General features: G+C 40.4%; 1 protein-coding gene across 1 annotated transcript in view; it reads left to right on the plus strand.

The window, feature by feature from the left end:
- Nucleotides 1-27,744, plus strand: part of LOC110502511 (glutamate receptor ionotropic, delta-1) — a 457,066-nt gene that overhangs the window by 241,059 nt on the left and 188,263 nt on the right. Inside the window, exon 3 of the mRNA XM_036960054.2 lies at nt 12,780-13,064. Coding sequence (XP_036815949.1) covers nt 12,780-13,064 — 285 coding nt within the window. The remainder of the gene's footprint in view (nt 1-12,779; nt 13,065-27,744) is intronic.

Here is a 27,744-nt window from a genome sequence, read left to right on the forward strand (position 1 = left end):
TAAGTGTGTGAATGAGATTTAAACATGAACACACGTTAAAAAGCTGTTTGGCTTCAGCTATTCAAACACAGCAAAGGCATAGCAGTGACACACATAGTCCTATATATACCAAGAGTCTTGTGAAACCCTTTTAAAGACAGAATAACATAATACAAAATAAACAAGGGCAACAATGTGAACATGATTGAGTGTAATCATGTTGGCTGTATTGGATTCAGAATAAAATTACACCAACCCAGTCTTTATAGGCATGAGTGTTGTACACAAAAAAAATATTTACACGTGATTTAACCTCCATCAAATGGTACTATGGCAGCCCCCCACCCCCCTTTGCCCGCAGAATAACCTCAATTCGTTGGGGCATGGACTCTACAAGGTGTCAAAAGCGTTCCACAGGGATGCTGGCCCATGTTGGCTCTAATGCTTCCCACAGTTGTATCAAGTTGGCTGGATGTCCTTTGGGTGGTGGACCGTTCTTGATACACGCAGGAAACTGTTGAACTTGAACAACCGAGTAGTGTTACAGTTCTTGCACCTACTACCATACCCCGTTCAAAGGCACTGAAATATTTTGTCTTACCCATTCACGCTCTGAATGGCACACATACACAATCCATGTCTCAGGGCTTAAAAATCATTCTTTAACCTGTTTCCTCCCCTTCATCTACACTGATTGAAGTTAATTTAACAAGTGACATCAATAAGGGATCATAGCTTTCTCCTGGATTCACCTGGTCAGTCTATGTCATAAAAAGAGCAGGTGTCCTTAATGTTTTGTATACTCAATGTATACATACATTATTTCAAAGCAGGACTCTGTAAAGTCCATTATCCTTCTGAAGAGTATGAATTAGGCTGTTTGAGAAGGTTTGAATCCTAGGCAACCTGCCTACACATTGTTTGAAGTACAATAGACCAACATACAGTATCTACTGTAGTAGGTCAAAGCTGTGTGATGGAAAACCTTGGTAGAGCATGAGAGAAGAAGACATTGTGGTGCTCGTGAATTTCCTTCAATGTACATGTTTTTACACCAGAATATCACGTCTCAGGCTAAGACCCAGATGCAGACACAGGAGGCGGGTAGTACGAGTCTCAGAGTTTATTATAGTTCAAGGGGAAGGCAACAGTTAAGTTAAGGCAGGAAAAGAGTCGTAATCCAAAGCAGAGTCAGGCAGGTACAGGACAGCAGGCAGGATCAGGACAGGCAGAAAGGTCCAAACTATATAAAAGAAAACTAAAGCAAAAAGTAAGAACACAGGAAACATGGGAATACACTGGTAGGACTTGACGGGACAAGACGAACTGGCAACAGACACAGAATACGCAGGTATAAATGCACAGGAGATAATGGGGGAAGATGGTAGACACCAGACAGGGGGTGGAGACAAGCACACAGACAGATGAAACAGATCAGGGTGTGACACCAGAAGATTATTTTTTTCTGTTAAAGGTGCATAATACAATTTCCACATGCAAACACAGATTTTTTTTGGAACAAACAAAATGACGGTCATTGGCAGTACTATTGTAACCTGTGATGTGGCCTCCCTGTGATGTGGCCTCTGACAAAAATGCTGGACCTTAATGGCACAGGTGGTGTGCTTTCACAGCCAACGTTAGCTCCCATCTGACTGGCCAGACTGGGGTGTAATCATTTCACCAAACAGTTGTAACTAAAATGAGAGCTTCTATTATGTCTATGACATGGTGAAAATACTCAGTACACAACGCTCCTTCCCCCCAGTCACATAGTGGGTTCCCCATAACATTGGGGAGCACGGCTCTGGAGTTGGCACTCTACTTCCACATCAAGGCGTGGTGTCCAGTTCATCCAAGCCAGCGAAGGAGCAGGTGGCAGCAAAGGGGGCTTCTGCTTTGCAGCCCTGCAGCTGATCCACATGGCTGCGGTGCTCTTGACTGCCAGGCGTCCGAGTCCTGTAAGAGACAGTTCCAATGGCTTCTTCCACGACTGCATGGACCCGCTTCGGTCCTCCAGAGTAAAGCCAAAATGCCAAAAATCCAAAATGTCCTCCTCATTTAAAGCCAAAATGTGTTAAATGACTATGGTCCCTTTCTGCATCATCCTCCTGCCTTAGACGCATTTCACTTGCAAAGTCTTGGTGCAGCTGGTCTAAGGTGGTCTATCGCCCGTTCGCTAACAGCCCGGCTGGACTCTTCCCAGTAGAGGCTGTGGGCGCAACATGCTGAGACGGCAGGAACCTTGATATTTGTGTCTGCAAGTCACCCACCGAGATCCTAGACAGAGCCTCCTTGGTTGTCTGAATCATGCTTTCAGCTTGCCCATTGGAGGGCGGATTATATGTGGCTGTGGTGATGTGTCTAAACTCAGCAGAAGTGAAGGCAGCTCCATTGTCTGACATCAGGACGTCACACAACCCATGAGTGGCAAATAGTAGACGGAGGGTGCTTATCACGACAGCAGAGGACAAGCTAACAACCAGGGATTCTTTATCCAGCTGTGCAGTTAGGGTCCTAGATGCACAGCACACGGTGCCTCTCGAGCATCAGATTCCACATGACTCAACAAGGCACAGAGCCCATATGGACCAGTAACAGGGGTTTTCTATCATCATAATGGGCTAATAGCCCATCTAGCTGCTCTGTGCCTCTTTATAGGCTTCCACATGAGGGTCAGTCCAATTCCAAGGAGCTGCCTGGTCAAGTAGGTTCCAACACTGTCAGGCAGGAAGCAGTTGTAAAAGTTGAGAAGCCCCAGAAATGACTCTAGCTCAGACTTGTCCTGGGGAGAAAGTATCTCCTTAATGGCCTTTACCTTATCCTGGGTCAATCGCATTCCATCCGTGTCAATGTGGAACCACAGGAACTCAACACTGGGTGCAGCAAAAATGAACTTCTCCTTCTGCAGTTGTAGATCTGCTTCCACAAAGCGCCTCAGCCTATTCTTATGCTCTTCCGGGGTCCGGCCTGTATTCAATGTGTCATCCAAATACGGCTGGATCCCTGTAATGCCTGCTAGCAAGGTGTCCATGTAGTGCTGAAAAATGGCCACCGCTGTGGACTCTCCAAACTAAAGCCTTGTTGCCCTGAAAAGCAGTGTTGATAGTCAAAAGCTCCCCTACATCTTCATCTAAAGCTAGCTGCCGGTGTGCTTGTCTTATGTCCAGCTTTGTAAAACATCAGGGAACACTGCAGTGTTCACTGTGTCGCGAAGTCCACCAGATATCCTAAGGCTGTCATCCTTCTTGGTCACAGGCACAATGGGCATAGCCCACTCACAGTACTTCACTGGCTTTACAGGATCCCTGCAAAAAAAAAAGAAGCTTCTTCATGCTCCTTGATAATCGAATCCGGGGAGTTTTGAATGTGATAAACCCCTGTCACCTCAATGGCTAAAGGCTCATATCAATCTCAGCCCGATAAACTGGCTCCTGTGCCATGAATGCTGTGGTCTCCTCGATAGCTCATGACCACAAAAATCCTACCCCGCACCTCTAACTGGGTCTTTGACCATTGCCTTAACACCGCATTGTCTTGCAAGCGATCTGGTGACTCACCAGGCCACAATGCATGGTACGTTTCCTCACTAATCAGTGAGCATCCAGAGCCTGAATAAACTTTCATTACATGCTTGTGCCATTTAGCAGCACTGTGGCCATATGGGACTGACCGACTCGATTCAGTCATATGTAGCAAAATGTTGTTTTTTACGTTTGAAAAAAGTAGATAATCAGAGCTAGAAAATGGTATATCAACACTACAGTTGAGGAACAATGTAATTCTGCTTTGAAAATGGATAAATTTGTAACCCCACTTTTGAGAAATTGTTCCTTGAATATTTTGGTACACCTACTACAGAACTCTCCTTTGTCTACACCCATTCAGCATCATTCACACCCTCTTAAACCTTGGCCCCACCCATCTCTTTAAGGATTCACGTGAGGCCATGTGCTAAACAGAGTGAGTATGGTAATGTGCTAAACAACCAGAGATTTTAAGATTAAAGGCTGGTTTATACCAGTTCTATCGACATTTCTGTATACAGTTGTCGCAGTGACATCCTGAACATTCAATTGTCTTCTGACATCAAACTTGTCATTATCGTTATAAGAAGTATAAACCCAAAAACATCTGTCTGCATGACATCAGCAGCCTGGTGGTCCAAAATATCATAACTGGTGTATTTTAACACCCATAAACCCATCCAGTTAAAACCAGGCCACTAAAAGCAACTTTCTGATCAATGATTTGGTTTGTTTCTAGCTTGTTAGCTGACTAACCAGTTCAAATACTGACCATAACATATCGCTGACAAGGTCTTAACTTTAGCTAATTTGTATTCATTATTACAGGAAAATCAACTTACAACAAGATCATTATTTACAAGTTAATGGCGAGCTAATTACAGAAAATAGCTTACGGTTGTGAATGTGACAAATTAAAAGCAGGGCATTCTACTGGAGAATTTTAGAACTTGGACACACTCTCGCTGGCCTAATGTTATATCCTAATTTGACTTTGGTGCAGGTCATGTTGTTCTTCATATTACAATCTCTGGTAAACACTCTATATCAAATAAAATCAATGTTTATTTGTCACTTGCACAGGATACAGAATGTGTAAACTGTGCTGTGAAATGGTTACTTGCATAGTGGAGTCTTTTGTTTAGCCATGTATCAATGAACCAAAATCCCAACAAATACTACCATGCACCATGCATGAATCTGCAGGTAGCTAAAGCTAACCAACTAGGTTCAATGTTAGCTAGCTAGCTAACATTAGGCTATAACTAGCACTACAAATGGCTTTCTTGAGATACAACTAATATTACTATACAGATCACACACGTAACGTTAGCTAGCTAGCTAAAAGTATGCTTTAACTTGCAATGAAAATTTCTGACAATTTCTGACTTTCTGACAAAATTAGAAATGTATTATATCTGAAAATGTAGCTAGACTCTTACCCGTCCGTATACATGGATGAACACTCTCGCTCTCTGTCATGGATGCCATTGTTGCCCTTAGTTTGAAAATGTAATTTGGAGACATGTGTTTTATACAACAGCCTTCTGTGTTCTCTTTTCGACTCTCCGCATTTGGCAATCATCTCTCTGCTTCGACTAGGCATTTCACTGTTTTCAAAACTCGGTCAACTTCTTCAATGACAACAACACTGTTGATCACCTTTTCTTCCCCCATCACTGCCATCAGAAGACTACAATGTCTGGTTCAATAAAAATATGTTTTACCTAATCAGGGATTTCCTCATCTTCTGATTCATTTTCAGAGTCAGAGAGACTCAGCATGGCACAATCGTCCTCCTGAAAGTAGTCCATCACAACTTTTTCCCATTGATCTTCGTCGATAGCGCTATTAACTTCATTGCAGCAATGTTGATAGCATTAGCAACACTTTTTCAGTTCTTAAAAAAAGCAGATTGTCCACACAAACTGAGCAGCTCATGTTATAGATAGAATCACGCTGCATGGCAGACCAATCTTAACTCATCTCTTGGCATGTTCAGCCCATCCATTATCTCAACCAACCATGGCTAGCGGGAAGTTTCCTGTATTTTTCCGTGGCTAAACCAACTAGGCTCGTAATTTAACAATTTTGTTTGTATTTACAGGCATACACGTTTGTTATTAAAGGACATGAACGTTGACATGTTCCAGAAGGCATTTCTGCCAAAAACACATTTTGATAAAAATATATGTACATACGCCTAGCTTCTTGAAACGGGTCACATATTGTCTTAAATGTAATGGTAGAAAGATTAGAATTTAACATTGAGCATCAATCTGAGCCTACTATAGTCACACCTACCTGACTTAACTTCAATAGTAGGGGCTAAAGTAACACAACCCTTCAAAGAATCTTGGAACCCAAACCATCTAATTCTGATGTCTGAGCCCACTTGTTTTCCTTAGAGCAGATTCAAATAGCCACGACATAAAAAAGCATGTGTAACTGAATGTATTCTGTCAGGCAGGGCCATACAGCACAGAATGAGAGTACATTTGACTTGGAAAGTTGTCTTTTAGTCAGCTACCAAAAAGTAAATCTTACATTCATTAAAAATATTCATTGTTGACATTTCCTCCTATTGTTTCTCTGTGTTTACAGGTCTATATTTCCAAGATGCATTAAGATATCCTAACATGCTGACCAGACCGGACACGTCGCGTGCGCGAGTGTCGCAAAATAGATGTAGAAATCCATGTTATTCAATTATTGCACCCACACTGCACCCACACTGCCACACTGAAAATAAAGAAAACCCCTTGATTGAGTAGGTGTCCAAATGTTTGACTGGTACTGTACCTCGGGTAGGGGTATCTCAAAAATGTTTGGGCATTGCCACTAGCCTAATTTCCATAACCAGAAACAATCATATTTCACAGATTAACCATGGTCAAAAGGAGTGAATTCTTTTAGAAGATTTGGATTGAATACCTACTGAAGTATACTGAGGAAAATCAATGGGATTATGAAATATCAATTTATTATTGGCCTAACTGCCAAGAGGTTCCCACACATCTTGGGCTTATGTGGAATCCGTGTGGCTGGTCTTTTAATCTGTCTCATTGGTTATGTCACAACATATACCAATATTATTGTCTCTATCTACATTCAACATGTTTTACAGCTACTGTATTTCAAAAAATATATATCATATTTAACCTTTATTAAACTATTTAACTTTATTTACAGCTACTGTGCAAGTGCAACATACTGAATACATGGTGTCAACATTAATGCAGTCGCTGGTTATTTTTTGCAAAGGTTTCCCCTTTGATTAAACTTTAGTGTGTTTACAGAGAGAGAGAGACACTAAATGAGATCATCTCATTTGCCGTTTGAAATTCTTCCAACAGCCCCAATTTACATACTCTCTCCACAGCATTGGTGGGGTTCATTAGCTACATTCTGCTATGCTCCAATTACAACTGTACACATTGAAGATAATCTCATAATTTGCAACGGATTGCTCGGCAGAAGTTGTATATAATGTCCCCTGTGACTGCAATGATGTATAATAATTTGCCACATCCCAATCTGTGCATACAGAAGTGCTTTGATGTGGCAGTAGCATCTGCAGGGAAACATCTGAATCAAAACAATGTTTGTTTTTAAACAGCCTTCAATCCTTCAGACAGATGTCTTTTTAATGTTTCCAATTAAGAGTTTAAGGAACATAAGATATTTCGCTTGATAAACCCCCCATTTGGGCTCATTTTAATGTCAATAGATTGTGATGCATGACAGCATTGTGGCAATAATTGCGTAAGCATAATGGTATGCACTGTGTTTATTAGCCGCGTTTAAATTCACCCCACACACAAATGGATTATTGCTTTTGATGCAAAATCCAAATCTACCAGAAGTGACCTTTTTCCAGCTTTTCTACCCATACTGAACAGCTCTTGCCATAGTACCTAATGTTATGTTAGAGCCTTATTCTAAAATTGATTAAATAGTTTTCTTTCCTCATCAATCTACACACAATACCCCATAATGACAGAGCAAAAACAGGTTTTTAGAAATGTTTGCTAATTTATAAGAAAGAAAAAAAAAAATGAAATATCACATTACGTAAGAATTCAGACCCTTTACTAAGTACTTTCTTGATGCACATTTGGCAGCGATTACACCATCGAGTCTTCTTGGGTATACAAGCTTGGCACACCTGTATTTGGGGAGTTTATCCAATTCTTCTCTGCAGATCCTCTCAAGCTCTGTCAGGTTGGATGGGGAGCATTGCTGCACTGCTATTTTCAAATCTCTCCAGAGATGTTCAATCGGGTTCAAGTCCGGGCTCTGGCTGGGCCACTCAAGGTCATTCAGAGACCCAAAACCACTCCTGCATTGTCTTGCCTGTGTGCTTCACCATGGGGATGGTGCAAGGTTTCCTCCAGAAGTGACACTTGGCATTCAGACGAAGACTTTAATCTTGGTTTTATCAGACCAGAGAGTCTTGTATCTCAAGGTCTGAGGGTCTTTAGGTGACCAAGGCCCTTGCTCAGTTGGGCCTGGCGGCCAGCTCTAGGAAAAGTCTTGGTCGTTCCAAAGTTCTTCCATTTAAGAATGATGGTGGCCACTGTGTTCCTGGGGACATTTTATGCGGCAGAAGGTTTTTGGAACACATCCCCAAATTCGTGCCTCGACACAATCCTGTCTCGGAGCTCTACGGACAATTCCTTTGACCTCATGGCTTGGTTTCTGCTCCAACATGCCCTGTCAACTGTGGAACCTTATATAGACAGGTGTGTGCCTTTACAAATCATGTCCAATCAATTGAATTTCCCACAGGTGGACTCCAATCAAGTTGTAGAAACATCTCAAGGTTGATCAATGGAAACAGGATACACCTGAGCTTTATTTCGAGTCTCATAGCAAAGGGTCTCAATACAACTGTTTATTTTTTTTTTAATTTGCAAAAATGTCTAAATGTCTTTGCTGTCATTATGGGGTATTGTGTGTAAATTGCTGATGAATATTTGTTATTTTATCCATTTTAGAATAAGGCTGTAATGTAACAAAATATGGAAAAAGTAAATTGGTCTGAACACCTTCCAAAGGCACTGTATATATACCATGTTAACCTATCCAAGTCTGAGTACATTTATTTTAGTAAGCAAACCTTCCTGCGGATGAGGCCTGCAGTTCAACGAACATGATGTGTCAGATACACAGCAGCATATGAATGATAGCCCCTTTCTACTCTAGTGAGAACATTTAGTAGTCATTATTCCATCATTATCATCTTTGCCAGTGCCTCTGCAGACCTCTGCCCGTCAGAGAGGCTTGTCTGTAATGGAATTGAAATATTAATATAGTCTATTTTCCAGGGAAAAATGTGCAAATCATGTCCTCTTTATACTGGGATAGGAGGGGTTTAGTGTAGACATAATGGCTGTGCTCCTATTTGGTTCCATTTCCTGACACACCATTAGCTTGTAGAATGAGGGAGAGAAGGGGAAAATGATGCCATTATGAAAATGACACATTAGTAGAGCGTAGGATGGTCAAATAAAATCAAATTTTATTTGTCACATGCACCGAATACAACAGGTGTAGACTTGACCGTGAAATTATTACTTGCGAACTCTTTCTCAACAAAACAGTTAAAAGGTAAGAAAATATTCTCAAAAAAATTAAGAATTGAGTAGTAACTCAATAAAATAACAATAACAAGGCTATATACAAGGAGTACCAGTATCGAGGAGTCAATGGCGGCCAGTTTTAATGAGCATGGCGTTATTTCTATTACAGCATATTGGATGACTGTCATTCATCTTCCATTCAGCCAGCTCAATGTAACATCGATAGGTTAATGCTACAACATGATACCAAAATGTTCCCTATACCCATCATGAGTTTACTACAACCTAGCCTATGAATGAAAATGTACAACGTAGGTGCACAGGTCAAGAGAAAATGTGAGTAATTAAGGTGACAGACAGTGACCCATTCAATACCGCCTTGCATCCTCTATCCTGCATCTAGCTCATATAGGGTGATATAAGTCCAACAGCAAAAGAGAAATTCAGGTTTGTTTATCCCTGTTTCATTCCGTTTGCTTCCATTTAAGAAATATTTTTCAACAGAATCGGCAGAATGAAAACACACCTGATCACACGCACACACAGTTCACTTTCATAGCAGCCACATACAAACAGTAATATAATTTTGTTTGTTGTATAATTCCTTCTCGCATCTACACGTTCTCCTCCTCTCACCTTTTCCCTTTGCTTGTGGACTTCAGTGCACAACACATCAGCTGTCTGTGACCATCATATCATAACTGCTAACTGCTACACACAGTGTACATCGTTGTCACCATATTAGCTAACGTCATAGTCAGCTAACGTCATAGTCAGCTAACGTCATAGTAAACCCGCTACTATCATGCCGTACAATGTACAGTCAGCAAGCAGTTTAGCAGTTACACTGGTGGCTCCCGGTGATAATAAATTAATAAAACCAAACGCTTGCCTTGACTTGGAAGAATTCCAGTGTTGGATAGCCATAGCCAGCTAGCTAACATAGCATCTCTCCTGAAATGGGTGTTTGAGTAGGCTAAACTAGCTAGCTGCGTTCTCTAGCTAATTGAAAGTGAAAGTGGAAAAAAATACAAAGAAATATAGCTAGGATTCTCAATTGCTTCTCCTTCATTTTTAAAGAAATTCATTTGTTCAAAACTGTTTAAATATTGTCTTTCGCACTCTGAGTCAACTACTCACCACATGTTATGCACTGCTGTCTTAGCTAGCTGTAGCTCATTATTTAATTATCTTTTGATTTGGTGGACAACATGTCAGTTCATGCTTCAAGAGCTCTGATAGGTTGGAGGATGTCTTCCGGAAGTTGTCATAATTACTGTGTATGTCTATGGAAGGGGGTGAGAACCATGAGCCTTTTTGGTTTTTGTATTGAAATCAATGTACCCAGAGGAGGACAAATGCAAGCTGTCCTATGGCTTCACCGTGATGCTACCCTACAGAGTGCTCCTGAGGCTACTGTAGAACTTCATGACAAAACCGCGTGTTTTAATCAATTATTTGGTGAGGTGAACATATTTAGTATAGTTTTATCTAAAAATTACAACTTTTTTAATGAAATTCACTGAGGAGCATGGTCCTCCCCAGTCTCCTCTGAAGGGTACGAGGTGTGATATCGAAAGGCGTTGGTTTTACCAATTAAACTCCCAGCTGCATTTCTTCCTACACAATGTTACTTGATTAGGTCGACACAGATATTCTAAGGTCTCAATTAAACGCAATTTATGTAGAAAAACATTCACTTTAAATAGGATATTTTTGCTCTTCTGTACTTTGGGTAATTTCAACCACTGAGTTCCTCTACTGAACTGTCGAACTGAATTTGTGAGTGCCAAGCCAGTTGGGAATGTTTTTGGGCTGTTGAGGATTCAGGTCACGGGGGATTCATTAGCATGTGAAGGTGCTTCGGGGAAAATAGGTCCCTCAATCACCTAAATGCCCTCATTGTCTCTCTGTCTCCCCCCTCTCTCTCTCTCACCCCCTGATATGCTACTCCTATTTTCCCTCACTCATCCACATATTTTTTGTTTTATTCCCCCCCTCCCCCTCTTTCTCTCTCTCTCTCACTCTGTCTCTCATCCTCATCCTGCCCCGAACCCTCCTCCACCCCCGTATGGGGCCAGAGAGCAGCACCTTTACGCATGGAACGATCAGGTGCATTGATAATACACTGAGCGCACAAAACATTAGGAACACCTGCTTTTTCCATGACATAGACTGACCAGGGGAATCTAGATGAAAGCTATGATCCCTTATTGATGTCACCTGTTAAATCCACTTCTGTGTAGATGAGACAATAAAGACATTTGAGATTGTATATGTGTGCCATTCAGAGATTGAATGGGCAAAACAAAATATTTAAGTGCCTTTGAACAGGGTATAGTAGTAGATGCCAGGCTCACCAGTTTAATTGTGTGAACAACTGCAACGCTGCTGGGTTTTTCACGCTCAACAGTTTCCTGTGTGTATCAAGAATGGTCCACCACCCAAAGGACATCCAAGCCAACTTGACATAACTGTGGGAAGCATTAGAGTCAACATGAGCCAGCATCCCTGTGGAACGCTATTGACACCTTATAGAGTCCATGCCCCCACACATTGAGGCTGTTCTGAGGGCAAAAGTGGGTGCAACTCAATATTAGGAAGGTGTTCCTGATGTTTTGTACACTCAGTGTACTTATTTATGCAAGACAAGTATTCATTGACCCAAGGCATGGTTGATTGAAAGTTTCCTGCCTAATTAAGACTGAATCAGAGTCCCTTGTTAATTCGACTTCGGACTTCTGTTTGGTTATACTGTAGGTGGTTGATATGTGTTGATGCTTTTAGTGTGTGGGTGGGAGTCGGTAGAAGTTTAGAAGATTTACAGCTTGTACACTCACATTAAACTTGTTTAACTTATGACCATGAACATTTTATTTGTATTGTATCTTTGAATAAAGACATTGACTTGTGTACTTGGCAGTCAGCAGTTTTTAAGCACTGGTAAATGTTTATTTACCATTTTGAATGACTCCAAGCACACTTCCAACTAGCATAGTACTTTATAACACTTCATAAGCAGAACTCACCTACAGAGATGCGCAACATTCATACAATATTTACTATTACTTATAATGAACAGCATTTCAGAGTAAATTTGGAGCCATAGATGTTATACAGTACTGTAAAATATAAATAATAATTTGTCCCAACCACAAGCGTCTTGTTTTCTCCCAAGCACACACAATCATAAACAAACAGCAGGAGGAAATGGTGGTTGGACCAACTATTACAAACATGGATTTGTGTGTTACTCTGAGTGACAGATTACAGTGAATATATGTTTCTGTTGTGATGGGGAGGGATAAGGGGGTGCATGCAAAAGAGAAAGGGATTTATTGCATAACTTGTTGTACTGTACTGTACTTGTGCCTTTTTTGTGACATTTTACTTTTCTACAGGCCCCACCAACTCTTTCACCCATCCTCTTTCTTTTGTTGTCCCAATGCCCATGGCAGTATGTGCCCTCAGTTCCTTCCCTGCCCATACCCTGGTCTCCTGCTCTATTTTTCTCTGGAATTTTGTTATCTCCATATTTTTTTATCTCCATCTTTATCTTAGTCATCTCTACAAACAGAAAACACTACTTTCATTTGACCACTACTGATCCCTTGTGTTCTCTGCTGCCTTATTGGAATGTCTGAAGTGTGTCTTATCATGTCCCTCTCTTATCCTTGTCCCTCTTCAGCCTGTGAGCTGATGAACCAGGGCATCCTGGCTCTGGTGACGTCTACAGGCTGTGCAGCCGCCAACGCCCTCCAGTCCTTGACCGACGCCATGCACATACCACACCTGTTTATCCAAAGGAACGGCGAGGGCACGCCACGCACCTCCTGCCACCTCAACCCCAGCCCTGATGGGGAGAGCTACACCCTGGCCGCTCGTCCGCCTGCTCGCCTCAACGACGTCATGCTGACCCTGGTCACTGAGCTGCGCTGGCAGAAGTTCATCATCTTCTATGATTCTGACTATGGTGAGTGGGGGAGCGGGGGTGGGGTAGAGGGTGTGTCTGGGTTGATGTGTGGGTGTGTGGAAAACATAGTCTGGAGTGTTGTATTTTACAGTTTTTGTAGAATGTTTTTATTGTGTGCAACCTATAAAATACCTCTTATCCAATGAGGAAGGCCATTACAAGGTTGATGATGATGATGATGATGACCATAGTTGTGATAGCCAACCTGTCGTAATCTATAGGAGAAACGTTTTTTTCCTGAAACTATATTGTTCTGTTGACAATGCTGATCAATGTTTAAAGGGATAGTGTGACATTTTGGCAAATAGCCCTTTTATTTGTACTTACGCAGAGTGAGATGAACTCACGGATACCATTTGTATGCTTGCTCTTCCTATAGACTTCCATTCATTGTGATAACGTTATTAGCAATAGCTCCAGAAACTACATTCAACTTCCTTCGTAAAAATGGTCTCCATGAGTTCATCTGACTCTGGGTAAATACAAAAATGTCGCCAAATGCTGCACTATCCCATCAACTGGGTGTTTGTGGAACACACATCCAATTATTGTTTTGTCTACCTTAGATTCCCATTGCACTCTTTACAATGAACGGTACATCTGAACTGCCAGGATGAAAATATTTTGGATCTTTGCTCCAATGCCTTTAATTACAGTTCTCATCATAAAGTCATTTTTGGGTGCTTCTGAAGCATAGATTAAATATGACTCCCTGTCAACGTTTGTAAATCATTCAAATGAAATCACTTCATAAGACATCATCGCTTCATGTTCTCATGGTGTATGAGCATTATATCAATAGTAAAATAACTTCACATCACAGTTCACATAAATAGTCAATCTGGGGATCTCCATAATGAGGTCAGAGTGTTTAGTGATTCAAAACGATTAGAACATGTTGTCAAAGCCATACACTGACTCACAGAGGGGATTCTTGTGTAATTGCCTAAAAAGTTGTGTTAAATCTTTGGTCATGTTCATGTTAAAGGCATAATGTGTCATTTATTTATTACTTTTTTAAACAAAATTCAACCAACAGTACAAAGGGGGAGGTTTTTTGTTTGTTGCCAGTGCTCTGCACGCTGATTAGGTTAGGGTGGGACTTATGTTTTTCATGTGTGCATTTGTTGGTTGAAACCTTGATTGCTTGTGCGTTTCATCCCATGGCCACAAGGAAAACAGTAATAATAGATTGCACTCTTGACACGGTTCTTGGAGAAGCTAGTCTTAATTGTCTGGATTATTTAATTCATCTCACCTATAACTCCCTTTAGGCCAGACCTTTTCTTATCCACTTTTAGAACACAGTAAACTCTGGAATCAGCAATGAATTGCTGAGACCAGTAACTGTTGTGCAGAAGTTGTACACCCATTCATAGCTGTTTGAAAGTAAATTGAGACCTGTGGTAGGGATACTTTATCATGGACTCATGCTTCACACACTTTCAGTAGACACACAAATAAATACTAGTGTTTATTGATTTTCCTGTTATAACATCAGCAACTCAAGAGTTTGTCATGGCATTTTGGTTGAATACATTTGGTGTAAGCATTTCACTGTTAGTCTACATCTGTTGTTTACGGAGCCTGTGACTAATACAATTGGATTCGGTTTTAATGAGATGCTACTTATCAGGGATAGGAATAGACAAGAAGTATGACTAAACAATGTGTTCATTCTGAATATAACCAGGCCCCATTAGTGTTAAATAATGAATAAAGAGACCAGTTTTGACGAGGCAGTAACACTGACATCCACATCCTGGTGTTACACGCTTTAACTCAGCACTTCAATTACATTTCCAAACAGTCAAAATACCCTCAGTGCAGACGAGTGATTAAAGAACATATCATTCACATGTTCTCTGAGTGTGATCGCATCAAAACCCCCGTCTTCTCCACTTCCTCTGGTCTATCTGTAGTCTGAGGAGTAATTTGACGCTCTAGGATGTATTTCACAAAGCATTTGGCGCTCTAGAATGTATTTCACAAAGCATTTGGCACTCTAGGATGTATTTCACAAAGCATTTTGTCGCTCTAGGATGTATTTCATAAAGCATTTTGTCGCTCTAGGATGTATTTCATAAAACATGTGGCGCTCTAGGATGTATTTCACAAAGCATTTGACACTAGGATATATTTCACAAAGCATTTGGCGCTCTAGGATGTTTTTCACAAAGCATTTTGTCGCTCTAGGATGTATTTCATAAAGCATTTGGCACTCTAGGATGTATTTCACAAAGCATTTGACACTCTGCAGCAAAGCAGCACATTAACACCTGGTGCGTCAGGTAGTCAATAATTAGAGTAACTTCTTCTGTTAGCTGCTTCTTCGTCTGTCCCCCCACTCTGAATGGGAGTAGACATAGCAACTGCTCCGTTTTGCTGCAGCTCAGCACGCAAGACATAGTTGCCTGCTCACACAGCTGATAAAAAACACATTACAAGATTTTGGCAATGAAGGCATTCCTTCTACCCAGAATTGGATGAACTCAATACTTCTCTTGAAGGCAGTATCATTCACTGACGTATGTTGGTATCTGATGTAAAGTAGCGACTGCTCAGTGGCCATGGCTACAACTGGAGGAGTGAGAGTGAGCCGAAGGAAGGGGGGAAATTGCCATTTATTTCTTTATTGATTTTTATTAACCGTTTTCACTCGTACCTGTACACAGGTTGAACATGGCAGATTTGGACACTGATAACTGCCTAAATTGGAATACAGTGGCTGTACAGTAACAGCTATACATGATTTCAGAGCTCAGGGCCTGTTCATCACAGCTCTGTATTGGGTTTTGCCTGTGAGCCATTCTGAACTTGAGCACTGCACGAGACAAGAGGTTGCCCCATCCCTCCCGCTAATTGAGCAACTTTTGGACATTTGTTGTTGTCGGAGTGAGGGAAATGCTGTAAATGAAGAGGATTCGATGTATTTGAAAATGAGACGTTGAAGATTATAATAAATACCACTTTGATGTCATACAAGCAAGCGTCCAAGTGTCCAAATGTAAACTTCACATTTCTATATAATAAAACTCATGTCATATAAAGTGTCAACGTTTATGATCACTATGTTTGATGTACAGTTACAATATGACATGGTGTTATATCCTGGCATGTCCTGAACAGAATGAGCCTGTTTGTTGTATCGTGAAGAAAATGTTCCGCAGACCATGCATCAGAAATCACAGATGACTCCATTCTATGCGAACCAAAATGACGATCTGCTTCTCTGAATTGCCTTGTGAAAGCCTAACACTGTAAGATCTTATTTGATAATTTAGCTAGTCATGTTGGCAATGGAACAAGCTTTCAAATGATGCCCACCTGACCCAGATTGTGATTTATAATGAACATGTTATGGATTGCGTAAACAACAACAGTAAGTGTGTGATGGCAGGGATGCAGGGCCCTGTTCCAAACTAAACAACAACCAATGTGCTTGCTCTAGTTCCTCAACGGCACAGCTAGGAGAGCTCAAATCAAAGCAGTAACATTACTTTTGTATCCGGAGTATTTTCAAATGTTGTTATTTAACAAATGCTGCAAAAAGTACAGTAAATGTAAAATGCACATTAAATCAACAGTGTAATGTTGGTATTCAGTCTTGTCAGGTGAACTGTTGTGTCCTCACCTCAGTCTAGTAATTTCACCATCATCTCCAGACTGTTCCCTTTTCATTTGTACCATGGTTATGCATATGCGTTCCAGATTTTTTCTGAACTAAACATTTATCCCTATCCATATAGGCCAATTCCCATGTGTGTAAGGGGTTAAGGAAACGACTGTATATAAACCCTAAACACACAGTTAGTTTTTTGTCATGAAATGCCTCACACATTGCATATTTCTACCACTCATTCCTGTAGACTGTCGATCCTGTCCCGAACTTGACTCCAGAACTTCACTCCCATTCCTGCCCAAATCCCACAGACCTGCAAGACCCAGCGGGACTCCTGTTCCCGTGTCAACCTCTACTGCAGATAACAAGCTCTTGACCCATCGGGTTATCATCCTGTCATGACAAAGCACTAAATTACATTTGAATGTGGCTGTACAAGGAAGTGACAAGCATTTTGTTTATTTGAATTGCTCCCGGGATGGAGTCAGTTGTACATTCGTATGTGTAAATATATCACTTGAGGCTGCTGAGGCTGTATTTCTCCTTGCTGAGTCATCAGTCGACTGGCACTTTCTGCACTTCCACTGTGCAGACAGATGTTAGGCAACATACAGTATTAGTTATACCCTCCTTGTTCCAGGCACCATGGTGCTGTAGCATTGAAGACCATGCCTAACAGTATTACCTAATGACATACAGTATCTAGTTATCTGTATGAATGTCAACTCTTGTAATGACTTGACACAACAGTGGGCCTTACAGTAAAGGAAGTTGTGTTTGTGCAGAACTCATAAGGATTTGTCTGTATATGCATCATCAATGCACACTTCTCTTCTGTATTTCCCATGAGGTATCTCTGGTGCTTTGTCAAAAAGATCAAGCTCAGGACTGAAGAGGTTCAGTTTATTAGAAAACCCATTAGCTACTGCACATGCAGCAGCTACTCTTCCGCATAAAACGTACAGATACTTGACAAAGTACAGTACCATTATAGAGAAAAACAACAAGATATTTAATTAAATAAAAAATGAAATAAGAGTTATATATTGGAAAGACACCGAGATAACAAAAATACTATATATATATATATATATATATATATATATATATATATATATATATATATATTTAATTTAGATCTTTAGAAAGAGGAAAGGCGCCGTGATACAATACATTTTTTATCAGTTACAAAAAGAAGTAAAACATGTTTTTGCCTGAGTAACCTCTGGTGGCAGAGCATTCCACGTTGACATAGCTCTATACATAACTGAGCGACGCATTAAATCTGTTTTTGGTTTGGGTACCGTGAAGAAACCCATAGTGGCGTGTCTGGTGGGGTATGTACTGTATGTCTTTTTGAAGTGTATGCAAATAGATTTTACAAGTGGCTAGGCATTTCCAACACACAAATGTTTCTTAAAAAGAGTAGAAGAGAAGTAGCCAATTTCTCCTCAACCATCAACCATGAAAGACTATCATGCATGTTGTTGATGTTAGTTATGTGTCTCCAGTTAAGGGTAAGATGTGCTGCTTTCTTTTGAGCCAGTTGCAGTTTTCTAGGTCTTTCTTTGTTGCACCAGAACATATTACCAGACAGTAATCAAGATGGGACAAGATCAGAGCCTGATTAACTAGTACAGTTGATCTTTGTGTCAAAATATTTTTTAGAACAGACATACCTCTCCTCATCTTCACCACAACTTTGTCAATTCGACTTGACCATGATAACTGACCATCTGATGTTACACACCCTTTATGTAAGCTCACTGTCTGTAGCTGCTGATGTGTAGAGAGTGCAATCATCAGCATACATAGTCATTTTAGCTTCTTGTAATGAGAGTGGCAAATCATTTGTTAAATGAAGAGTAACGGCCCAAGGCAACTACCCTGAGGGATACTGCACTGTACATATATGATGTTGGAGAAGCTTCCATTGAAGAATGCGCTCTGACTTCTATTTGATAAGTTGCTCTCTAACCATGGGATGGCAGGTGAGGTAAGGCCATGACCAGTGAGTTTTTTTCAGTAACAAATAACATATGATCAATAACATCAAAGGCTGCACTGAAATCTAACAATACAGCTCCAACTATCATCTTAATATCCATTTATCTGAGTCAGAGCAGTACAAGTTAAGTGCCCTTCCCTATGTGCATGCTGAACATCAGTCGTCGTTCTTTGAAAAGTAGCATTGCATGTGTTCAAACACAATCCTCTCCATCAGTTTACTAAGAACAGCCAGCAAATTGATTGGGCAGCTGTTAGAGCCCAGCAAATGGTGCTTTACTATTTTTAGGTAGTGGAATTACTTTAGCTACCTTCCACGCCTGTGGACACACACACTCCTTTAGGCTTTGGTTCTCAATAGTTTCTCATCTGGCGGTTTATCATTTTTGATAGATAACAATCGTTTTTCCATCTCTTCCACGCAAACTTGACCAAATTCAAAATAGCAATCCTTCTCTTTCATTATTAGATCTTCGAAACACAAATATTATGGTTCACTGTTTTGTTGTCATTTCACTTCTCAGTGAAGTTTAGTCACACCATTTCTCAATTTCTAAAAGTATGTCAACCAATCAGCTGAGCAGCCTGACTTGTTTGCCACCTTTTTTTGCATCATTTGCTGCTCTAGCAGTTTTCACAGTTTCTTGACAAGTGCATGTTTGTCAACAATTGGCAAGAATAATTTTACAAATACTCCCAAATCGTCTGGATTATCCTACTTATACACATCAGACCATCATAATTGTTTTAACATATTCTACAAAAAAAACCATTTAGTATGATATCTTCTAAATAGTTTTAGAACCTGACTTTGGTACTTTGGCATTCCTTGTTATTGCCACAATGTTATGGTCACTACAGCCAATGGGAACTGATACTGCTTTAGAGCAAAGCTCTGCAGTATTAATTCATATTTTATCAATACAAGTGGATGCCTCAGATCCAACACTATTGGTATATGCTCTCGGTGGTGTTGGTTGAGTGATAACCTGGGTCATGTTACAGTCATTAGTCACAGTAAGAAGCTTCCTCTTGAAAGGACAACTAGATTATAACCAATCAATGTTCAGGTCACCAAGAAAAGAAAAAGAATACATTTGATCAGAGACATTATCTAACACCAAACACACATTCCCCAGATACTGACAGTTTGCATGAACTTGTGTCATTACATACGGTATGGGTAGGCTAATCCTTTAGATAAGATTCATGAAGACAGCTGTGGTATATCAAATCAAAACAAATAAAATGTTATTTGTCACATGCGCCGAATACAACAGGTGTAGTAGACCTTACCGTGAAATGCTAACTTACATGCCCTTAACCAACACTGCAGTTCAAGAAATAGAGTACATTTTTTATAAAAAGCGACACAATAAAATAACAACAATAACGAGGCTATTTACAGGGGGTACCGGTACCTAGTCAATGTGCAGGGGTACAGGTTAGTCGAGGTAATTTGTACATGTAGGTAGGGGTAATGTGACTATGCATAGATAATAAACAGTGAGTAGCAGCGATGTAAATAGTCCGGGTGGCCATTTGATTAATTGTTCAGAAGTCTTATGGCTTGGGGGTAGAAGCTGTTAAGGAGCCTTTTGGACCTAGACTTGGTGCTCCGGTATTGCTTGCCGTGATGTAGCAGAGAGAACAGTCTATGACTTGGCTGACTGGAGTCTTTGACTATTTTTTGGGCCTTCTTCTGACTCCGCCTAGTATATAGGTCCTGGATGGCAGGAAGTTTGGTCCCAGTGATGTACTGGGCCGTATGCACTACCCTCTGTAGCGCCTTATGGTTAGATACCAAGCAGTATCCATACCAGGCGGTGATGGAATGGTCAGGATGCTCTCGATGGTGCAGCTGTATAACTTTTTGAAGATCTGGGGACCCATGTTAAATCTTTTCAGTCTGCTGTGGGGGAAAAGGTGTTGTCATATGTATTGAGTAAAAAGTAATCTTGTGAAAAGTTTAGTATTTGGTCCGATATTCCTAGCACACAATGACTTCATCACACTTGTTACTCTAAAAACTTGTTGGATGCATTTGCAGTTTGTTTTGGTTGTGTTTCGGATTATGTTGTGCCAATAGAAATGAATGATAAATCACGTATTGTGTCATTTTGTGGTAACTTTTATTGTAATTAACTATAGAATATGCTTTTGAACACATCTACGCCAATGTGGATGCTAAAAGGATTACGAATAATCATGAATAATAAATAGTATCATAAATAACGATGACTGAGAAAGTTACAGATGCACAAAGATCATTCTCCCAAAACTTGCTAACCTCTCACCATTACCAATAATAGGAGAGGTTGGTATTTTTTGGGGGGGTTTGATATTTATGCCCCTGTAACTTAACAGTCATCATTATTCACATTTCATTCATGATTATCTGTAATCACGGTAACAATATATCAACCAAATGTTTGATATCAAACTTTGGTCTATAGCCCATACCTCCATAGCATTTTGTACAGCTCTCATGCATGTACTCTGTTGGAATGGAGGAATTCATGGAGCATCAATAGCCTAAAGCCCCACTTCACGAGCTATCTCAGCTTTGAATCTGTTGTACACGTCTGCAGAGGACTGGACTGTAATGGACTGTAATGGGAGTTTGTCCATAGATGCTATACTGTAGTTAGTGTATGTCGTATTTGGACTAGAGTTGCTACATTAATGTCACGCTGACTGTTTGGCTGTTTGCTTTTATCGCTGTTCAAGCAGCTGGTTTTGTGTCCTCTGGGCTAAACTCAGACAGCATTAAAGTATGTTTGTTTATTCACATGAACACATCAATGGCATCCCTTTTAAATGTCTCCTCTCTGTTTCCCTTATCTTGTTCCATTTGTCATTTTGCCTTTTCAACTCATCATTTTTGAGTTCATGTGAGTATTGCTCGGTTAGCAATAGCTTCCACATTATTTGGCCTATGAGCACTAGGAGAATGGTGTCCCACCCAGAGAATCATCATTTGAAAATTATATTTTCTTGCAAAGGAGATGGTAATCCCACATATGCCTATACTGTATAAACAATGTTTCATTTGGAGAATGATGCTGCTCTTTGTTTTTTGGATTTGACCTGCAATTTCTCCAGATTGGCAGGATTGCAGGTATGCACAGTAGGTGAAATAAAGACACAGTGAGTTACAAGAGTGTTACATAAATACCAACTGTCTGACCAATACTGACCAAAACCCCACAGATAAGAGTCAATGTTGAGGAGGAAAGAGGAAAAACTATTTTAAACTCTTCAACAGAAAAACAAACTTCTTTCAGTTTGCTTTTACGGATCACGGCTTTTTGTAGAGTCGCAAAAGAAGTGAATCATGCATCGTACCTTCTCCTCTACTCAGCTTTGTTTCCCACTGAGCAAAAACTGGTTGAAACAACATCAATTCCACGTCATTTGAACAAAAACATTAAATGTGATGATGTTGAATAAAAGTGGAAAAGTGATTGGATTTGGAAAAGTCATCAATGTAAAGAAATGTTGTCATTTTTTTTCACCTAAATCCAATGTCATGGTGAAATGTTTTGTTGATTTCACATAGAATTCGCATTAGTTGACAACTCAACCAAATGTAAATCAAAGTTAGACGTTGAAGTGACGTCTGTGCCCAGTGGAATGCTTGCAGTGAAGTGACATTGACAAATTAAAGGTAGCGGGGTGAGTTCATGCGGTGAATCAAATGAAGCTGTGTTTACATTTAGCTTTTGACCATGACCGAGAGTCAGTTTAGAGGGCATGTTGTACTGGATCTGCGCTGGGACTCTTTCAAGAGGCATGAATGTCCCTGGTGGGGTTGAATGCATGATAATAAACCATTATTGTGTGTTCAGTGGAAGTCAAATCTGGTCACTTTTCTCATAACTCTTTTCAGTCCATTAGGATTGAAGCTTTTGCTGGTTTCTAGCTCTGATTTTATCAGCAACAAACATTGTCAATCAATGACAGACCAGGAAGAAAACTAGCAGAGACTGTAGGTCTGTAGAACCAAGACAGTGGACATCTACTTTGAAAAGTTTGGATATGCGAAATACAGTTAACTTATCTACATACTGTATTGAGAAAGGCCATTGGGATGTGCATAGACTCTGAGTATACAAAACATTAAGAACACCTGCTATCCATGATATAGACTGACCAAGTGAAAACTATGATCTCTTATTGATGTCACATGTTAAATCCACTTCAATCAGTGTACATGAAGGGGAGGAGACAGTTTAAATAAGGATTTCTAAGCCTTGACATCATTGAGACATGGATTGTGTATGTGTGCGATTCAGAGGGTAAATGGGGAAGACAAAAGATTGAAGTGACTTTGAACGTGCTATGGTAGTAGGTGCCAGGCACACTGTTTTTTTTCCATTCTCAGCAGTTCCCTGTGCGTATCAAGAATGATCCACCACTCAAAGGACATCCAGACAACTTGTCACAACTGTCGGAAGCATTGGAGTCAACATGGGCCAGCATCTCCACACCTTGTAGAGTCAATGCTCTGATGAATTGAGGCTATTCTGATGGGAAAAGGGGTGTTCCTAATGTTTGGCACACTCAGTGTATAACACCTACATAAACTCACATCTATTGCAGTAAATCATAACGGGCCCTGAATGCACCATGTTCCTCCCAGGGCGTTGTCGAGATTACCTGGGTTCCATAATGAGTGTGGAGTGGGACATCTGTCACTGCCCTCTTTACGGCCTGCTCTCTTCTCAGAGGAGGAGATATTAGACTGGTGTTAGGTGGGAGATTGATTTAGCTGCCGCACACTGCAGGAGATGGGTCTTAATGCGTAGCCCCTTTTCAGATGAGGAGTGGATGAGCATAGGCAAACAGAGGAATGTGCTATGGGCTTGTATAATGAGCAAAGTAAAGAGAGTTGGAGCAAGAGAAAGGTTAGAGAAGGATATGGACCGACTACAAAGTGGGAGAGAGTGACATGGAAAAGGGGAGATACCTAGTCAGTTGTACAACTGAATGCCTTCAACTGAAGTGTGTCTTCCGCATTTAACCCGACCCCTCTGAATCAGAGAGGTGCGGGGGCTGCCATAATCAACCTTTTGGATACTGGCCCAACGCTCTAACCACTAGGCTACCGGAGAGAGGCGCGGTGAAAGATAGTATTGTATCCATTTTTGTATAGAACTGTATTTTGTGGTGTAGAACGACAGCAAGCATTTTTGGACCCAATGTCTTTTTGTAAATTAAACTCATATCTTACTGCTGGTAACTACATTAGCATTCCTCCCAAGAAAGAAAGAAAGAAAGAAAGAAAGAAAGAAAAGAAGAAAGAAAGAAAGAAAGAAAGAGGGAGAGAGAGAGAGAGAGAGAGAGAGAGAAAGAAAGAAAGAAAGAAAGAAAGAAAGAAAGAAAGAAAGAAAGAAAGAAAGAAAGAAAGAAAGAAAGAAAGAAAGAAAGAAAGAAAGAAAGAAAGAAAGAAAAAATTTGACGCAGGACACCAGGCTGACACCTGGTAAATGTAGTCTCTTATGGTCAATCTTCCAATGATATGCCTACAAATACGTCACAATGCTGCACAACCTTGGGGAAACGGCAGAAAGTGTAAGCTCATTCCTGTCGCATTCACAGCCATATAAGGAGACAATGGAAAACAGCGCCTCAGAAATGTTGCTCATTTCCTGTTTGAAGTTTCATCTTGGTTTCGCCTGTAACATCAGTTCTGGGGCACTCACAGACAATATCTTTGCAGATTTGGAAACGTCAGAGTGTTTTCTTTCCAAAGCTGTCAATTATATACATAGTCGAGCATCTTTTCGTGACAAAATATTGCGCTTAAAACGGGAACGTTTTTCATCCAAAAATGAAATACTGCCCCCAGTGGTTCAAGAGGTTAATGGAAGCCTCTCCAACATAATCCAGGTAGAATAAGGAATTCCCCAGGGCAGCTGTCTAGGCCTCTTACTTTTTTCAATCTTTACTAATGACTAAGTAAAGCCAGTGTGTCTATGTATGCGGATGACTCAACATTATACACGTCAGCTAATAAAGCGACTGAAATGACTGCAACACTTAACAAAGAGCTGCAGTTAGTTTCAGAATGGATGGCAAGGAATAAATTAGTCCTAAGTATTTCAAAAACTTAAAGCATTGTATTTGGGACAAATCATTCACTAAACCCTAACCCTCAACTAAATCATGTAATGAATAATGTGGAAATTGAGCAAGTTGAGGTGTCTGTGATGGTCAAAACATATTGATACAACAGTAGCTAAGATGGGGAGAAGTATGTCCATAATAAAGCACTTCTCTGCCTTCTTGACACTATCAAAGTAAGTCCTACAGGCCCTAGTTTTGTCGACTGCTGTTGAGTCATGTGGTCAGGTGCCACAAAGAGGGACTTAGGGAAATTACAATTGGCTCAGAACAGGGTAACATGTCTGGCCCTTAAATGTCTTGGACACCCATGCATACCCCACAAGACATATCACCAGAGGTCTCTTCGAAATCCCCAAGTCCAGAACAAACAATGGGAGGCACATAGTACTACATAGAGCCAGGACTATATGGAACTCTATTGCACATCAGGTAACTGATGCAAGCAGTAGAATCAGATTAAAAAAACAGATACAAATACAGTACACCTTATGGAACAGCGGGGACTGTGAAAAAGAACACACAGGTACAGACACACACATACGCTAGCACATTCACTCTATACGCACTTACATTGTAATTTTGTTGTGTGGTGGTATTATACATTTTTTATTGTAGGTATGTAGTGGATGTAATAATGTTATATGATGTACTTTTATATTTTGTTTTATACGTGATGTAAGTGCCTTAATAATGCGTTTGGACCCCAAGAAGAGTAGCTGCTGCCTTGGCAATACAAGTACAAATAATAAATGACTCCCCTTTCTACCCACACAACAATACAGTTTAATCACTAACACATTTTAATAAAACTGAATCTGCACAATCTTGATCCCACCATTGGACTGGCATTTGCGTAAATTAGCTGATTGACAAAAAAGCAAACAATTCAGAATATCATTGAACACACTATATAGTGCCAATCGCAAGGAATATGACAGTATTGATGGAAAGTTCAATATTTATCAAGAACCACTCCTGCCTTTGCTAAAGCACTTCCATAGCAATGGCTGTTACAGTATATGACCAGCCCAGTTCATGCTATTGTATACATACATACATATTATATACATAAATAGTGCAACTTCTGATGACTACATCTGATACTACACCTGATGACTACTCCTGATGACTACATAACTACTCCTGATGACTACATGACTACTTCTGATGACTACATGACTACCCCTGACGACTACTCCTGATGACTACATGACTACTTCTGATGACTACATGACTACCCCTGACGACTACTCCTGATGACTACATGACTACTTCTGATGACTACATGACTACCCCTGATGACTACTCCTGATGACTACATGACTACTCCTGATGACTAAATGACTACTTCTGATGACTACTCCTGATGACTACATAACTGCTCCTGATGACTACATGACTACTTCTGATGACTACATGACTACCCCTGATGACTACTCCTGATGACTACATGACTACTCCTGATGACTAAATGACTACTTCTGATGACTACTCCTGATGACTACATAACTGCTCCTGATGACTACATAACTACTCCTGATGACTACATGACTACTTCTGATGACTACATGACTACCCCTGACGACTACTCCTGATAACTACATGACTACTTCTGATGACTACATGACTACCCCTGACGACTACTCCTGATGACTACATGACTACTTCTGATGACTACATGACTACCCCTGATGACTACTCCTGATGACTACATGACTACTCCTGATGACTAAATGACTACTTCTGATGACTACTCCTGATGACTACATAACTGCTCCTGATGACTACATGACTACTTCTGATAACTACATGACTACTTCTGATGACTACATGACTACTCCTGATGACTACTCCTGATGACTACATAACTACTCCTGATGACTACTCCTGATGACTACATGACTACTCCTGATGACTACATACCTACTCCTGATGACTACATGACTACTTCTGATGACTACATGACTACTCCTGATGGCTACTCCTGATGACTACATAACTACTCCTGATGACTACATGACTACTCCTGATGACTACATGACTACTCCTGATGACTACTCCTGATGACTACATGACTACTCCTGATGACTACATGACTACTCCTGATGACTACACGACTACTCCTGATGACTACACGACTACTCCTGATGACTACTCCTGATCACTACATGACTACTCCTTATGAATACATAACTACTCCTGATGGCTACTTCTGATGACTACTCCTGATGACTACATGACTACTCCTGATGACTATATGACTACGTCTGATGACTACATGACTACGTCTGATGGCTACTTCTGATGACTACTCCTGATGACTACACGACTACTCCTGATGACTACATGACTACTTCTGATGACTACATGACTACTGCTGATGACTACATGACTACTCCTGATGACTACATGACTACTCCTGATGACTACATGACTACTCCTGATGACTATATGCCTACATGACTACTCCTGATGACTACATGACTACTCCTGATGACTACTCCTGATGACTACATGACTACTCCTGATGAGTACATGACTACTCCTGATGACTACATGACTACTCCTGATGACTACATGACTACTTCTGATGCCCACTAACTATCTAAAGATAATACAAAGTTTGTTGAAATCTGTCTAACATCCAAATTAAGCCTTAATTGCACCCACACACATGCACATGCATGCACATACAGTACACACACACATGTGGTAATATTGATCATATATGCATATCATATATACATTGCATGCGACCCAGAGTAAGACTAAGCAATTAGCCTATGTTTATCTGACTCCATAAAGATAATTCAAATATGCAAGCAAGCATTAGGCAATGAGTGGACGTTGACTAGCAAGAATTGGTATGAGAGAGGAATAATAATGGCAGATATTTAATACCATTGTAAAATGAATGAA

The sequence above is a fragment of the Oncorhynchus mykiss genome, chromosome 23 (genome assembly GCF_057628025.1).
Source record: "Oncorhynchus mykiss isolate SJ-2025 chromosome 23, ASM5762802v1, whole genome shotgun sequence".
In the NCBI taxonomy this organism is placed as follows: domain Eukaryota; kingdom Metazoa; phylum Chordata; class Actinopteri; order Salmoniformes; family Salmonidae; genus Oncorhynchus; species Oncorhynchus mykiss.